Here is a 17,345-nt window from a genome sequence, read left to right on the forward strand (position 1 = left end):
TCACAAGCAGACAAGAATGTGAAAACATAGCTGTTCAATAGTGCTACAGAAACCATTGCAGGGGTTGTTCCATTACATTTCTAAATTATAGAATTATGTCTTTATACTTGCAAATCAAAATTTATCTAGACTTTTTCCCTGGTGCATGATGAATCCCTTCCAATTTGCAATTTTAGGTCTTTTATCGGCTCAAAAAAATTTCCTTCTATTGTATCTTTAGAGCTTATGGTTCACTTGTCCTGACTTTTCTTCAGGAGCATCGATATCCATGTGTTGGATTTTTATTGTCTTTCCTCCATATCTATTATTTCTTCTTGGATAATTTTCATCTCTTTGTCCTTTCTTTTGGCATTTGGGAGAATTTCTGGTATTGATTCTTTACAAAATTGATTTGGTTTTATGTATTGCTAATTTTGCTCTTTATTCTTAAATTCTGCTGTGGCATTGTTTGCTAACTCTGCCAACTCCTTTTACAATTCAATCTAGTACCTTATTATCTTGTGTTTCATGTATTGTTTTATAGAGTCCATGTTTTCTTTAACCTTTTTTTTGAGAGTACAAACAGATTTTAAATAAATTTTTATTTTTTTAAGTAAAGATTTTTTGCAATTATGCCATTCTTTTACTTTTGGTGTTGTTTTCTTCTCATGTCTTTGAAACCTTCCACAGACTCCAGGTTATTCTCTGTCTAGTTGTTGTTATTTTCCCTATCTATTACTTATCTATAAAACTGAGAATCTCATCCATCCCAGAATAGGTATAGGACCTGATTAGACACAGTAAAATTAGGTCAACAGAATTAATAAAAATGTAAAGAAGAATTCTCTTTGACTATTGGATAAGTAAATTTCTAAAAAATATTTGGCCAGGTGCGGTGGCTCACGCCTGTAATCCCAACACTTTGGGAGCTGAGGTGGGCGGATCACGAGGTCAGGAGATCAAGACCATCCTGGCTAACACGGTGAAACCCCGTCTCTACTAAAAAATAGAAAAAATTAGCTGGGCATGGGGGCAGGCACTTGTAGTCCCAGCTACTCGGGAGGCTGAGGCAGGAGAATGGTGTGAACCCGGGAGGCGGAGCTTGCAGTGAGCCGAGATCGAGCCACTGCACTCCAGCCTGGGCAACAGAGACTCCATCTCAAAAAAAAAAAAAAAAAAAAATTTAAAGAAAGACAAGTAAACTATAATTCAAGAAAAATATAGAGTTGTCCTAGAATTTAGTGCCATAGGCTGATACAATTATGAAAAAAAACTGGAGGAAGTTGACCTTCTGATCTGAGAGATCTTAGAGAGATGAACAATTGTTGTAATATCATAATGACATTCCCTGTCACAATGTCTGCCTTATAGATATTATTGAGTTTTTTAATTGTTAAGTTATATTCCATTGGCTGAGGTCACTTGTGTTTATCTAATCTCATCATTTTTGTTGGTTACATTGATCTAACTCAATTTTGGAGGTACCTCCTTGTTTCTTCCATCTACAGATCTAGCTAGTTTAAAGATGAAAACTGCAGCAGATGAGAAAGAAAAATACAACTGGAAAACTTGGATGAATTAGAAACACTAAACAGTTTTCAGGAAAGCTGAGTGTCAGAGAAAAACAGATGCAGGAGGAAAAGAAAAAAAGAGGACACAAAATCTGTCCTGGCCGAAGGGGTCATGACCACACATTATCCTCGGATGAGGGCTTCCTTTATGGTGACAATTGAACAGAAGCATTTAGAGCAGATTACAATGCATATTATACGTACAATGAAATCATTGAAACAGAAAAAAGAGCCCAATTGATGTCTTTGCCTTAAATCTTGCTTCTTTCTAGTTTATTCTCTCCACAGTGGTCGGGGCAGTCTGAGAGAAAATGACCAACAGAATACGGTGGAATCGATGGTACGTGCCTTCCAAGGTTAGGTCATAAAAGACATTGAAGTTTCTGCTTTGGTCTCTTGAACTACTTTCTCTGGGTGAAACCAGCTACTGGGTCATAAGGACACTCAAGCAGCCCCATGGAGGGGCCCAAGGGGAGAGAAACCAACTTGCCTGCATTAACTTGGTAGTTGTGCAGCCGTGTGAATGAGTGGATCCTACCATTCCAGTCAAACCTCTGATAACTGAAGGTCCCACCTATATTTGACTGCGATCTTCCGAGAGACCGCACCCAAGCTGCTCTAGGATTCCTGACCTACAGAAACTGTGAGGGATAAGATATACTTGTTGTTTTAACCCATTAAGTTTTAGAGTGATTTGTTACACAGCAATATACAACAAATACACAAGTCATCACAGGTAATATTTTTATTAAATATTTGCATAGTACAACATGGCGAAACATATGAAAAATGCGACAGACAGACCAACCAACCAACTCAGTGACAACGGAACGGGTCTACCCTGGAGTCATACTCTAAGTTTTTCTATTTTCCTCCCTTTCTGATCCTTTGTCCCACTTTCTTTTTCTTCCTCTTCCTTCTCCTTCTTCTTTGTCGAGTGGAGGATTGAGCTATTATCACTGATCCATATAAAGTCCCTCTCTCATTTATTTTAATTCGCACCCCCCATTTCTATTCCCCGACTTCCCATGTGCAACCTTCCTAATATGTTTGATATGCATCTTTTTGTTTGTATGTATTTTTAGAAAATGTTTGTTTTGTGTGCAAAATAAAATTAATAAAACAACAACAACAAAAAAATATTTGCATAGTACAAACCTGGGTCTTCATCTTTGTAGGCTTTGATTTTTGTTTTTTACCACTCACTGACTGTTAAGCCACATATTTTAGGTTTTTGTTACAATCACACCTAACCTCAATGTACCAATCTCTGTAAATAGATAATGCTAGATACTATAACAGGTAAATCTTGACATCTGAGTCGATTAATACAATAAAAGTTTATTTTTCATCTCGTGTAAGGTCTAAAAGTCCAATTAATGGGAATTGGCAGGGTGGGAAGCCCTCTGACAACTGTTCAAAAACTGACTGACATCTTCATAACATGGCTTCCAAGGTTGCTCTGGGTGACAGCGGCTTTAACATAAGGATGCTATCTTTAATATGTGGCTTCTGGGGTTGCTCTAGGTGACAACATCCAGTAATTCTTATGAAAATATCTTTTTCTTCCTTTATGACAAAGAAAGTTTGCTTGCTTTCAAGCCTGGAACTCCTGGGACCTTCAGGGAACCTCTTCCTCAGATATATGCCTGTGCAGTGTCAACTTGCTCTATTGCTGGGGAGTGCTTGGCTGATTATCTTCTTCCTGCCCCGAGAGATGTCTCAGTAATCATTCATTCATTCAGCAAACATTGCAACGTTCCAGACGCTGTGCTAAGTACTGAATATTCAGTAATATAGGAAAAAATCTCTGTCCTAAAGTTGCTTGCAGTCAGATGGGAGAAAAGCAAGTAAATACAACAATTTGGTAAGTGCTATGATAGAAGGGCACAAAAATACTGAGGGACCACAAAGGTGGGGGCAACTGACTTTTCTTGGGAAGTTTGTAAAATTTCATAAAGAGAAAGACAACTGAGCTGACTCTCGTAGGATGAGAAGAAGCTGACCGTGGGAAAAAGGCAGCACAGAGTCCTGAAACAACATGACATTCGTCGTGATCTGCCAGGACTGTCCATATTGGGGACTGGCCAATGGTTCTGTAAGGCTGGGGCACAGTGATGTGTAGACGAATGTGGGAGGTGAGGCTAGAAAGGTGGTGTACTAGTCGGGCTGCTCTGGCAAGCAATGGAGATGATTTTGGCTATGTTAAATTAAAAAAATAAAAAGGAACTCTGAGGTAGCTCAGCAAATTGAAGGAAGGCTGAAGAACCATGATCTGAAAAATGTGGAGCCAAACATCTCCTGGAAATCTAGGTAAGCAGAAACTAATTGTGAATTTTTCTTCTGGAGCTTCTGCCAAGATAAATGAATTCCAACCAATTTGAGTTTCTTTGTTACTCTTATTCAAGATTCACATTCCAGGGAGAGAGTGTCTGACTGGCCCATTTGGGTCAAAAAACCTGACCCTTAGCCAGGGGATGCTGCATTAACACGACTAAGGGTTCACTAAGACTACATCTAATTGAGGATGGATGTTTCCCATAGGTGAAACAGAGATTATAAAAGAAGGGAGAATAGATTCTGGTCAGGTAAAAACAGACATAGTCTCTAGGTGGGTTGGAGTCAGTAATAAAAGGCTTCGTAAGTCATGTTAAAAAAAATCTAGAATTTATTGGGTAGGCAATGAAGAGCTATTGAAGGAATATGAGCAGAGAAGTGACATGATAAATCCCAGACAGAAGCTTTTGGCTAATTTTATTTTGTTATCAGTTTATTTTTACCTGTAATGAACAAAGTTAACTCTTTCTGTAGTTCTCACTGATATGGAAGAGAACAAATATCATTCTATCGTACCTTTCCATAGTCCAAACAAATATACCTTTTATTTTTGCCTGAGATTTGTGTAGTGAAAGAGAGGAAAAAAAAATGGACCAAATCTCAATTGATCAAGAAAGTTTTCATGCTCTTTCTGAATCAGATTCTCTTCCATCCCACCCAGTGGTGTGTTGGAGCTGGTTTGTACTGGCTGACAAGAGTCATTTGCTAAATTTTCAGGAATTCGGTGAGTCATTTGTTAAGAACAGTCACAATTAAGTTGTATAAATTTAAACAAAAAAGATATGAAACACAAAGGTAATAAATATTCAAAGCTGATCACTTCCTAATTATTTTACTATTGCCTGTGTTCTTGAGGTTATTTATACCTACTGAATGGTACACATCCATCATATGGTGGAAAACTTTATCATGTTATGCTACTGCACCTCTTCCCAACTCTGCATTCAGTGACATTAGGTTGGTAGCTTGAAATTGGTGGCAGTGGGATAATTTATACCAAGGAAATTGGCAAACACTACAAAGTCAGCCCTCTTTACACTGGAGAGAGCTGGTGGTTGAACATTTACTAACATACCACCCTCACCCCCTTTACCCCACTCCCCTTGTTTTCTAGGCCCTCAACTCTAAAGGAAAAATAACTAGAAACTGAGGCAGTCTCTTCACAGTCTAGTTCAGCTGACACGTAAAAAGAAAAAACAAAGATGGTGAAAAGTCAAGTTAATTTTATTTGTTTTGTAACAGTCTAACACACGACTATTAGCTCTGGCACAAGGATGTGGAAGGTTAGAGAATACAGGACCGCCATCCCAATAATGTGTCTCTCTTTTGCCAGAGATTTCTCCAGGAAGTTTGTTATGAATGTGCTTCATAACAAACTAAGTCTTTACCACTTTGTTTCATAGATGAAAGAATTGCAGAAAAAGGCCATGGGGCCATCTACTTTTCCCTTCAGACAACCTTATGAATTCTTTTAGAATCTTCTTTGTCTGCTCTGTAGAACTTCCAGAAAGCAGTGGCATTGGAGACAATGGGATGTCCCACTGCAACTTGGTGGCTACTGCCAGAGCTGAATACCACTTTTTCCTGGCTCTAGGAGCTGCAATGTCTAGGGCAGTGGAGAGTGAACTGTCTTTCATAAAAGTTTTTCTTTCTTCTTACCCAACTGCTGAACCGAGAATTTTTTTTTCCTTTTTCTCCTCCCTTCTCCAAGTATGTATTTAGTTATAATACAATAATTGCAAAAGGGGAAAGTCTTCCTGCCTATTTCGCTATCACTTCTAGGTACACACTTACTAGTTTTACAGATTGTATTTACACTCAGAAGAGTTTTTCTTCCAACCAGGCAAACCTTTCTCATCTAAACTTTGCTAAGCTGGGTTGTGCAATCATTTGCACATGATATGCATAGAGGGTAAATCATGGTCAGAGAAAGGAGAGAAGAGGAGGCTGGGGGAATGGAATGGGACACGCAGTTGGGGTGGTGTTCTCATTCTTACTTAGAACATGCCTAATGACCCTTCTCAGGAACTGGAGAGGAGCAGTGGTTTGTACTAATCTTGTCCTAGGCCTTCCACATGGCCTGGACTGACGAGTTCCTGCATGCAGCTCTTTCTGTATCCATGGAGCCCCTTCTGCCATGAGTCAGAGATTATCTCAGGGGTTGATGCTTCTCCATATGTGAGCTCTAGTAAGCCGAGTACCTTTAGCACCTCTTTCGGCAACCAATTCTTGCGTGATTAAAGACATTCTTCTTTTTGTACCATAATTCTTAGGAATTCAAGACTACCTGCTGCCCCTCCAAATTTATTTCCCTTATTTTAGTTATTGGCTCACTTTTTAAATCAGGATCTTAGTTAACAATCTATGCAGTATTTGAAAGCGATGACTATCACTGCTTCAGTATACATTTTACAATATGGTTTTACAAAATTTGATGATGGCTTCTTTCTTTTCCATTTATTTCCAAATTAGTGAGTTTTAAAAAAGACCTATAACATCTTGTGAAGGAGGGGCAGAACTTATCCTCAATTAACACAGAAAAAATTGTCTCATAGAGCAGGTAAGTGGCATCTTGGAATACCCAGAGTCAGGAGGGGCAGTCAACACCCCTGACTAGAATGTCAGTGTTCTTTGTGGGTCCCTAGGTCACACAGACCTTCAGGAATATGTGTCCAGTGCTGTATTGGATGCTTCCCTTTGTGGCAGGCGACAAAGACATGGTGAAAAGCAGACAGGCTTTTTTTTTTTTTTTTTTTTTAAACAACGCCTGAAACACTAGGCCAGGGTTTACACAGCCAGGCTGAAAACTGTCTCACTGAACTTTGAGTACCTCTATCCTTGGTCGCAGATATCCCCTGATGGCAGTGTTAGAACTGCTATCAAGTGATTAGCCCTTTTCCTCTGGAGGGAGCTGTACTACTGATGTCCCGCTGTCTAATGCATCTTTTTATTGGTAGGTCCACGTGCCCTAGGGTTTTTATCTAACAAGGGACTGACTAGGAGTAGAAATGAAATCTGGACATAATGAAGCCCATGGGGATTATAATCCTGAGTCAGTCATAATTATTTGCCTCAAAACAGATGCTGAGGGGTGCAGCTGCCTAGAGTAAGGACTACCATAGAGTAAGGACTACCATTCCCACCAATGCAAAGCGCGCACCTGCTTCTGAATGGAAACTGGCTGCGTTTGTGTGGCGGCTTAAGATAGGACCTCTTTCTCAGAGGATGAAAGTAATTGGCACTCTGTCTCCAGTCATTTCTTAAGGTCAGTGAACCTCAGGTTCCTACTAAACATATGGGGTTAAGATTCTGTTTTGAATCTCTTCTGAGAAAAGTGATCTCTGGAGTGTCTATTTCATGTTGAAAAACTCACCAGGTAACTACGAGGCAGGTTGGGGGGACAGATGGAAACCATCCACTTGCCCTTCTTCCCGGTCTCACTGCTGTTGGAGGAATCTCTCAGGGAATGGTACCACTCAGCAGGCTTCATGCTTGGCAGCCAACTCAATCTTTATGACACCCCTGGATGTAGGTAGGTGGCAAATGCCAGCTCTAGTTTGTAGACAGAAAACTGAAGTACAGAGAGCTCAAGGCACAATAATGATACAGCTACTAAATGGCAGAAATAGAAAAAAGAATGCAGCCCCTTGATGCCTGTGTCTTTCTTCCTAAATAAGCTTCTCCTTTTATTGGGAAGACTAAGAGGGAAAATGTGAGGACAGAGTGGGTACGTGCGTTGAAGCAGGATGCTGCTTCATCTGAGGAAGGACACTCACACATTTACGTCCCACCTGAGACAAGGAGACCTGTAGCCCTCATTTCTACAACTGGTACTAAACAGCAGTTTTACTTAGAACAGGATATTGTTTTTCTTCTTCTTTTTTGTATTAGGCTCTAGTTGAGATAGACACTGTATTCTGGTAATGATCAAGTATTCATAAGGCTCTTCCTAAAATGTGTCTTCAGGAACAAAACTATGGGAGCAATAGTGCAGCCATTAGGGTCAAGTATGCACTCTCTGGTTCTCAGGCCTCGGATTGTGTTAATTCTCTCACCATATAGGAGAAAGTCTGTGTGGAATAACGTTGCCTGCTAGGGGTAAGATCAAGCAGTAGCCAGAAAATCATGTGTCTCCAAGATAAACATACCTCTTCTATTCAACATCCCTCCACTGAAGGTTTGTCACTTTGGGCTACCTAGGTAAAAATATATTTCAGTCTTTCTCTTTTAAATGCAATTTTTCCCAGGAGTAGTTACCAAACAATCAAACCTTAGAATGAATTTAATTTTTAGACTACTTTGCTTTAGAATGGGTCACCAAGGAATGGAAATTTTGTCAAGGGGGAGGAATAGTTTTGGAAAAGGCCTGCTTTGGAAAGGTATATCTTGAATGAATATCTTAAAAGGAAGGTGGTAACCAGAGGGCAGCAAAGGGGATTGATATACTTTGAGATGATGCTGATCGGGGTTGGGAAGATACAACAAAGGCAGTTTTTCTAAGTGTCTCTTTTGGGCTCCTTGCTGGTCTCCTGCCCAGGTCCCTGCCACGTCAACTTGGTTTCTATACCTCCTACTCTATCTTTGGCACTGCAGTCCATGATGCATAGTGTTGCTTTAGGTGAACCATCTTAGTTTTCTCTCCCTGCTCTGGAAATCGATTGGCTGAGGGTAAAATTGCTCCTGGTATGAAATATGTACGTGTACATGAGGATTTCCCCTGAATAGACTCTGTGTTTGCGGAGGGTGAGTTGTGGGAATATGAGGACAGGAGCCCTTCAAGATTCTTCTTGTTCCCTTTAGCCTCTGTGTCCTTTCCAGGGATGAAGCTTGGCCTGAGACTCCACTTTGGGATCCTGGCTGTGTGAGCACCCACTTTGTGAGAGGCTCCGTCTGGTGCCACTCTGATGGCCCTTTGATCATGTCTTGTGCCTGAACAAGGCCTGAGAGCTGCCTCTTCCCAGGACATGCCTGTGAGCAGATGTCCTTCAGCTCAAAACTGGGCTTGCTTCTAGTCCCTAATGAAAAAAGGTATAGATTTTAGGATGAGCACTGAAGCTGCAAGAGGGGAGTAAAGAAAGGGTCTTCTTTGCTTCAGGAAAAAAAAACTACAACCAGGCCTCAAAGCCTTTTGATTTCACAGAGAGAGTTTTGGCAACTTGCTCTCTTTCTCTGATGGTACCCAGGGCAGAATTCCCACCAATACAAAGCATATCATTGCTTCAGAACCCAGGGGTTACAATGACCCAAAAGAATGGTCAGTGAGAACTCTAGATATCTCCTGGACTGATGGTTTAAACAAAACACTCCAAAGTAGTAAAATAAGGTTTGGGAGCCACAGAAACAAGTTGAGACCATAAATAATAAGACCAATTCCATAGGAAAGCTGGGCTAATTAGCATAAGCTGATATTGCAAATTGGTGCCTCACAGGTTAAATGTGGCTTGCACATATTTCATTTGGTCCACATGTTGTATTTAAAATTTAGTTGCCAACATTAACAGTTTTGAAAATTTCAATTAAAATTTAGATTTCATGAGCCAGGCACGGTGGCATACACCTGTAATCCCAGCATTATAGGAGGCTGAGGTGGGTGGATCACTTGAACCCAGGAGTTTGAGACCAGCCTAGGCAACATGGTGAAACCCCATCTCTACAAAAAATACAAAAATTAGCCGGGTGTGGTGGTGTGTGCCTATAGTCCCAGCTAATTGGGAGGCTAAGGTGAGAAGATCACTTGAACCTGGGAGGTTGAGGCTGCAGTGAGCTGAGATTGTGCCACTGCACTCCAGCCTGGGCAACAGAGAGCCTGTCTGAAAAAAAGGTTGGATTTCTGGCCTCCCTTGAAAAATCAGAAAGACCAGGTAACGCTTCATGGTACTCATTGTCTGGAAGTGAGCAGCAGCTGCCCCTGCTCTCCAGCTTTCACAGCCCCATTCTCTCCCTTGCATTAGAACAGGCCTGCCTTACAACTTAAGTCACCTGTCTGTATTCTGTAGGCTTTTGAGTCTGGATCCCTGAAATATGGTCACATGGTATCTGCTTCAGAAATGCTGGGATGATAGATTCTGGCTTAGTGAGCTTGAGACAAGACTGGTAAAATGCTATGAGGCAACCCCAATTCCGATTTAAGGGTTTCTATGGAGAAGTGGGGATGAAAGAAGAGTCCCCCATAGCTGTTGGGGTTGGAGGAAGCGGGTAGTCCTATGAGACTGGGGAACTTTAGTGGGTCGATGGGTTTATCTTGGTAGCCCTTATGCTGGATGTGGGAAAGACTGTTTCCCAGAGTTGCGTGGCATGCACTGCCCTGCTGCAGTGCCTGTCCCACCAGGGGCTGGTGCGAGGACAGGAGACAGAAGATTCAGATCATGTTGGCACCTTTTCCTTTCATCTTGCCCTATGTAAGCTTGGGCGTTTTTTTTTTCTTTGGCATCACTTCATACGGTTAGATCGTCTGACCTGGCTCGGCTGCTGGCTTTGCTCAGCCTGCTCAGGGGTCTGGCATCATCTGTTGTCTGCTCTGGACAGAGTGAAGGCGTCTTCTCAGCTGGCAGCCCTTGCTTTGACACATTCTCTGACTGCAGCTCTTCTTTTTCACCCTCTTTCCCCACTCCGGGGGTCTCTACTTTCTCCCCCTCTGGCACGGCCACCTTTTCCTGCTCCTCTGTGGTCAGCCTCTCTGCTTCCTGCTGCTTCTCTCCCACCTCGGGTTCGGGTTCGGCTCCCTCCTCTGCAGGCGGCCCCTCGCCCTCCACTTCTTGCGCCCCCACCTGAGCGTAAGAAGGTAGTGTCTCTTGGTAGCCCCGGGACAAGTCCCCCAGGGGTCCTGTGCTGATCTTCTCCTCGAACTGATTGAAAGGCTTGGCAGACAGTGGGGTGGTCTCCACCATCCCAACCTCGGTCAAGGGGAAATAGTGGGAAACTATTTTCTCCTCTTCTAGGAGCTGATAGCCCTTGGCTTTCTGGATGGAGGAGACAGCAATGGAGTGGAGGGATTTCTCAGGAATCTCCCCCAGGGGCTGCTCTACCGGCCTCTTGAAGGCAGACCGGATCCCCTTCAGGCCCAGGTGGCCCAACTCCATCACATTGAGGAAGAGGGACACAGAGGCCACAGACAACATGAACAGGATGAAGATGGTTTTCTCCGTGGGCCGGGACACGAAGCAGTCCACCACATTGGGGCACGGCCACCGGCTGCAGCGGTACAGAGGCAGGATCCGGAACCCGTACAGGAAGTAGTGGCCCACGATGAAGCCCACTTCAAAGAGGGTCTTGAAGATGATGTGGCAGATGTAGGTCCTCAGCAGGGTCCCCTCCAGCCGGAACTTCTTGGTGCCTTTGCTGCCGCTGCTCTTCTTGACGCTGCCCTGGTCCGGGCCACCGTTAGTCCCCGCCTGCTGGCCCAGCTCCTCCGCCTCGCGGCTTTTGCGCTTCTCCTCCATGCGGACGTAGTGCACCGCGTGCCCCACGTACATCAGGGACGGGGTGGAGACGAAGATGATCTGCAGCACCCAGAGGCGGATGTGGGAGATGGGAAAGGCCTCATCGTAGCAGACGTTCTCGCAGCCAGGCTGCTGGGTGTTGCACACGAAGTCGGATTGCTCATCCCCCCACACGAACTCTGCGGCCGTGCCAAGGATGAGGATCCGGAAGATGAAAAGCACGGTGAGCCAGACTCTGCCAATGACGGTGGAGTGCTCATTCACCTCCTCCAAGATGTTCCCCAGGAAACTCCAGTCGCCCATTTCTCACCCACCTGAAGAAATGAGGGAGAAGGCAAGAGCTGAGTGGCCGCAATGCAACCCTGAGTCAATATCTGTTTTTGCTAACGCGGGGTACCTCTCCTTTCCAAGTTGCCAGAACAGTCAGTGTGCACACAGCGTCTATCCAGTGCTTCCTCTGTGCAGACTAGGACTAGGGAACAAAGAAGGCCCCAAAGTATGTGCTTCCATTCGCTTCCTCATCTGTAAAATGGGTTTAATAATAATAATACCTATTCTCATTCACTTCACAAATGGTCTGAAAGCATCAATGAGGCAATATCTGTATAATTCCTTAAACTCCACCAAAAATAAGGATTCATTGTTGACCATAAATAGAAACCCTTGGTTACATGGATTTAAATCAAGACCACACTGATCTAAGTTTCGTGAGACATAATGCTGAAGAATTACCTTATACTATGGGTGTCTGGGCTCCCAACACAGTTCTTGTATGTATGAAATTGTCTGTGGCCATCTTATGTTTGACTGTGTCAGAATATATAATGATATATATTTGAAGGGAAATGGAAGGGGATTAGCATTTATTGAATACCAACTTTGGGAAAGAACTTTGACATTATATTATTTCATTTAACTTGATCCTGCTAGACTGTAATTTCCATGAGGGTAGGAGCCACGCCTATCTTATTTACTGCTATATACTCAATGCCTGACATACAGCCCAGCACACAGTGAGAACTTGATAAGTATTTGTTAACTAACTTGATTCCAACAAATAAGAAAACTGAAGGCCAGGCACAGTGGCTCATGCCTGTAATCCTAGAACTTTGGGAGGCCAGGGCAAGAGAATCACTTGAGCCCAGGAGATGGAGACTAGCCTGGGCAACACAGTGAGACCCCATCTCTACAAAACACTTTAAAAACTAGCTGGGCTTGGTGGTGCATGCCTGTGTTCCCAGCTACTTGGGAGGCTGAGCCAGGAGGATTGCTTGAGCCTGGGAGGTGGAGGTTGCAGTGAACCCTGATTTGTGCCACTATACTCCATCCTGGGCAACAGAGAAAGACCCTGTCTCAAAGGAAAAAAAAAAAAAAAAGAAAAAAGAAATCTGAGGCTCAGAGGGGCTAAATATATTGTCCAAGATTAGACAGCTAAATAGCAGCAGTTCTATTTGCTTGATCACAAAGGCTGGGTTCTTCCCACTACACCATTGAGATAAACTGCCTGCAATCAAAGCTACACAATTCTTTGACTTCTGTGCTCTTAATTTATGTTTCCTCTTCTCTAGGTTGAAATTTGGAAACCCTTATTAATAGCTTTACACATTGAGGGCCGTATATTTTTATTATTATTCTTTTAATCCAAAGAACAGAGAGAATGCTTTGGGAAGGAATCATGTCACAGGATGAGGAAGGTCTTCTAGGACACTTTAAGTGTCCTACAGAATGAAAATGTTTCAGGGTCTGTAACATATGGCGGTTTTAATAGAGTTAAAAATTTGGTCTATAGAAAAAATATCATTAAACATGATAGTATATAATGCCTCTAGCACAGTAATGGCTAATGGAAATGGCATTGAGCTGACAAGGGGCTGCGTGCAACTGGGTCGTTCATCCAGTGCAGACCTGTAACCTATAAAGAATGATGAGCAAAACTTCCACTTCAATGGAGAACAGTTGTTCCTCCAGCTTGACTATCTCTAGAGTTGTAAAGTTTACTCATCACTGCCCTCAGACCAGGGCAAGAGCCCATGTTAGAGGATCCTGCTCTGGGCTTCCTCTAGCCATGCCCCACACTATAGGCCCAGGAACCCATGGGGCTGAAGGGATACGCCTATTGTTTTTTAATCACAGTGATATTTGTTAAACACAAAAGCCTATTTCCAACCTGTGATTTGGAGTCTGGCCAGACAGAACCTGGTGGCAGGATACTAATTGCAGGCATCTGCAATGTCCAGCCTGTGCTGTCAGGGCAGGCACAATAGCTGTTTGCTTCTTGTGAGGGAGCAGAGAGTGCTCCTCCTCTTGAGGCCTCATAAACTCCCAATCAGGCAGGGCATCCTACAGCAGTTTCTCTTCTCCTGAAAAGGTGACAGCAGCTGTGGCATCCCCAGTCATGGGTCTGGCATTGGGAAGAGTTCCTTGTAGGAATGGGTGATGGAGATGGGGAGGGAACCAGCAGCTCAGAATCAGAACCAGCAACTCAATCCCAGCCACATGCATCTATTTTTAACTCCTCAGACTATAGTTAAGTCTAGTACTTGCCCTGGTAAGAGTGGTAGCCATTCCCATTGCCTTTTGGAAAATAGGTGGGAAATATCACAATCAGGTAAGCAGCCCAAGCATAAAGCTCACCTGTGGCAGAACCAGGAAAAAGTTCATTTCTTATCAAATAGTTCATTCTAAAATTTATGTTAAAACAGCAATTTGAATAACTGTACTTCTATAAGATTTGGCTAATATCTTACTATCTTACTAATATCTTACTTAATCTTAACTATCTTGCTAATACCCTCATTGATATATCAGTTCATTTTTGACAGTGTATTTCCCTCACATACCCACATGAATGTGTATGATGAGCACATGCTCTCAGTCCTGTCTGTTAATGAATCTTGTTTCCCCTCCTTTAGTATCAAAAGGTTTTGGAGGGCAGGAACCATTTTGGCCTCATCTTTTGTGAACCATCACAACACAGAACAAAGCCCTTTACAGAGTGGGAGCTCCATAGACAGCAGTGCATGGTTCTAATAGTAATCTTTCCGAAATCTGAAATTCTCAATCCTCAAATTCCTGTAATGTGAGTACTAGAGACCAAGGAACTTCAGTCCTCTTGCCACAGCTAACAGCAGAAAAATTAAGAACCTGCAAAAAATGGTAAATAACAAAAAGGATAGTAAATTGATCCCCAACCAGCTGCTTTGAGACACAAAACTTCTTATTTTGTATGCGATCAAATATATAAACTGGAAGGCCAACAATTCTTGACAGGAGTGTCATGATACATGTTCATGACACAAGAAGTCGCTCCTGACCACCTTATTAGTAATTTCGAAACCAAAGCCAAACAAGCCCGTGTCTTTCTATACTATAAGCTGCCATGCTAAGATTGCATTTTTTTAAAATGTCTAGTTACAAAGTTTCTTGTGATAACTGAAGGAGAGAAACTGTAATTTAGGACACAATCTTTCCAACCCCATGATGTTGAAACAGGCCTACTGTGCTTTTAAGGAGAGATACTTTAGAGGTGCGAAGGGAAATGTATTGGTTTCCTGACTTGTAACAGTGAAAATTTAAAGGAAGTCAGATCAGAGAAGCAAAGCATTCTGTGGGAGCAGGGAGAAATCTGAACCAAAGGAAGAATATTTCTCTTCTGTTTTTCAGAGATAATTCTCTGTTTTATTTTGCTTGTGAAAATTTAGTGAACAGACCTATTACAGATGGAAAATAAATGGATAGAGTTCAAGCCTCCAACCCCAGGGTGTCCGTATAAGGCCAGGAACATCCCACCAGAAAATGATGGCTAGAGGTAATGATTAAAATAACACCTTATGTTTGGGTATCCTTGATCTAAGTGATACATTTTCACGTATCTTATTTCAGTCCTCATAACAAGCTGTGAACTAGGCCAGTGGTTCTCAGACTTAGATTTCACAGACTAGTGTAATAACAACAAACTAGTGTGACCAACATAAGGATGCCAACTCCTTATTTTGCCAAACAAGGACATAAAAATAAGAGTTATTGGCTGGGCGTGGTGACTCACGCCTGTAATCCCAGCACTATGGGAGGCTGAGGTGGGAGGATCACTTAAAGTCAGGAGTTCAAGATCAGCCTGGCCAACAGGGTGAAACCCTGTCTCTACTAAAAATACAAAAATTAGCTGGGCACGGTGGTGGGGCACCTGTAATCCCAGCTACTTGGGAGGCTGAGGCAGGAGAATTGCTTGAGCCTGGGAGGTGGAAGCTGCAGTGAGCCGAGATCACACCACTGCACTCCAGCCTGGGCAACACAGCGAGACTCTGTCTCAAAAAAAAAAAAAAAAAGAGTTATTAAATCACTAACTACAACTACAGTCTATTTTCATCATCATTTCATAAAAGGGGATTTTAACACTACAAAACTAGAGCGGACATAACTTCGGAATGAAAGACAAGCCTTTAAATTTAACACACTTAACTTGGCGAAACGTTTACTACATTGTTAACTTCATCAGTGTCACATTTTGGTCACAGCTTGTGGAAACCTTCATCTTGGGCTAGAACTGACAGATCCCCAGATGGATGTCTGAGAACCAGTGAACTTGGCATTATCAATCCCCATTACCAGACAAAAAGACAAGCTGGGAGGTTAAATGAGTCTCCAAGATGGGGGCTTAGCTAGTGAGGGCAGAGCTAGGATGTGAGCCCTGGTCTTCCAGATCTAAGCCCATTACAGCATAGCCCTCCTCTGGTTTTGAAGAGGCAGAATAACACATCTACATCCATTAATAAGTTCTCCAAAGCGTTCAATGGCCAGTTACCACTCCGGTTGGTAACCGAGTGGAAATTGCCTCTTTTCTTGTTTCTATAACAGCCACTAGCCAGCAGTTCTCATAGACAGACAACAGAACCTGCTCCTAGGAGGAATTTTATGGTCCTTAGCCAGATCCATTCCTGTGCTCCATTAAATGCTCCAACCTGGAAAATACTGAGCACGAAGCCTCCGCTACCCCCACAGCATTCAATAATTATGACTATTATTTCTATTGTAGAGTTTGAGTGAAAAGGGCACAAAACTTTTTCATAAATATCAAATACTTGGTTTAGGTCCCTGTGGATTCCTGTAGACATGTTAATTCATTCTGATAACTGAAAAGAGCTTAAGAAGTCAAATTGTAGTTTGAGTTTGGACATCTCTGTTTCCCCATCCTGCCGATTATTCCAGCGTTCCTCTCCCTTCCAAACCTCTGCCAGTTCTTAGGTCAACTTGAAGAGGGTTTTCAGAGTTGGAGTGTAAGTCCAGCCATCCCAGCCCAGGAGTGAATCTTATTGGCAACTTTTTACCTTTTGGAGAAGACGATATATGACCCTTAGATTAGACTGAGAAAGAACAATTGGGGGGAAGGTTACAAACTAATATCACCCAAGGAAAACTTGCCAATACGAGGAGTGTCCCACGGAGAAATACGTGCTCTTTCTCTCTTGGCGCTCAACAGCAAAATGGCAACTCTCATCTCTTTCCTTTGCTGCCTAAAAGCCCACCTCCCACTTCTCTACCCCGCCCCTACTGTGCTGCACGACTGAGCAGATATGACTGGATTGGCCCTGATGGGTAGGTTTTACTGTCCAGCAATATTTTAAGCTCCCAGCCAGACAGCTTTTATGAAGGGAGGGATGTTTGGGAAACAATGGGAGTGAGAGAATGGGAGAGCTGTGTTGGGCACTGAGGGGAGGAGGATGGGGAAAGCTGATGTGTGAAAGCTTAGATGGGGCTTCTGTGCCTCCCAAAGTTTCTTTTAGCAGCAGACTGGGCCTGTACATCTGTAAAACTTTGGCGTCTCTCCAGAGCGCATGAGCCTAGGGGCATTTTCCCAAGGCCTTATCATCAGCTTGGAGTATCTTGATGTAGGGACAGTAAGTGGTCAGTTGTGTGAATCCCTCTGCCCTGAGTCAGATCAAGAGTGGTTGGTTCTTTCCAAAGGACCATATTTCATCCTTTATTGGTGGTTTGCTCTTGTCTCTCAAAGCCTTCAGCAGAA

At 42.9% G+C, this 17,345-nt stretch overlaps 1 protein-coding gene across 1 annotated transcript; it reads right to left on the minus strand.

Moving 5' to 3' along the window:
• Window positions 1–9,170: 9,170 nt before the first annotated feature.
• Window positions 9,171–16,811, minus strand: GJA8 (gap junction protein alpha 8). Its single transcript, XM_032151633.2, has 2 exons — window positions 16,745–16,811; window positions 9,171–11,640 (listed from the first exon to the last, which is right to left on the minus strand). The coding sequence occupies exon 2, from the start codon at window positions 11,627–11,629 to the stop codon at window positions 10,322–10,324; it is 1,308 nt and encodes a 435-aa protein (XP_032007524.1). The 5' UTR covers window positions 11,630–11,640; window positions 16,745–16,811; the 3' UTR covers window positions 9,171–10,321.
• Between the last annotated feature and the right edge of the window lie 534 nt (window positions 16,812–17,345).

Source organism: Hylobates moloch, unplaced genomic scaffold, assembly GCF_009828535.3.
Source record: "Hylobates moloch isolate HMO894 unplaced genomic scaffold, HMol_V3 SCAFFOLD_5, whole genome shotgun sequence".
Lineage (NCBI taxonomy): Eukaryota > Metazoa > Chordata > Mammalia > Primates > Hylobatidae > Hylobates > Hylobates moloch.

Excerpts from the sequence above, each read along its gene's own strand:
- GJA8 (XM_032151633.2), bottom strand. The coding sequence starts at position 11,629 with ATGGGCGACTGGAGTTTCCTGGGGAACATCTTGGAGGAGGTGAATGAG.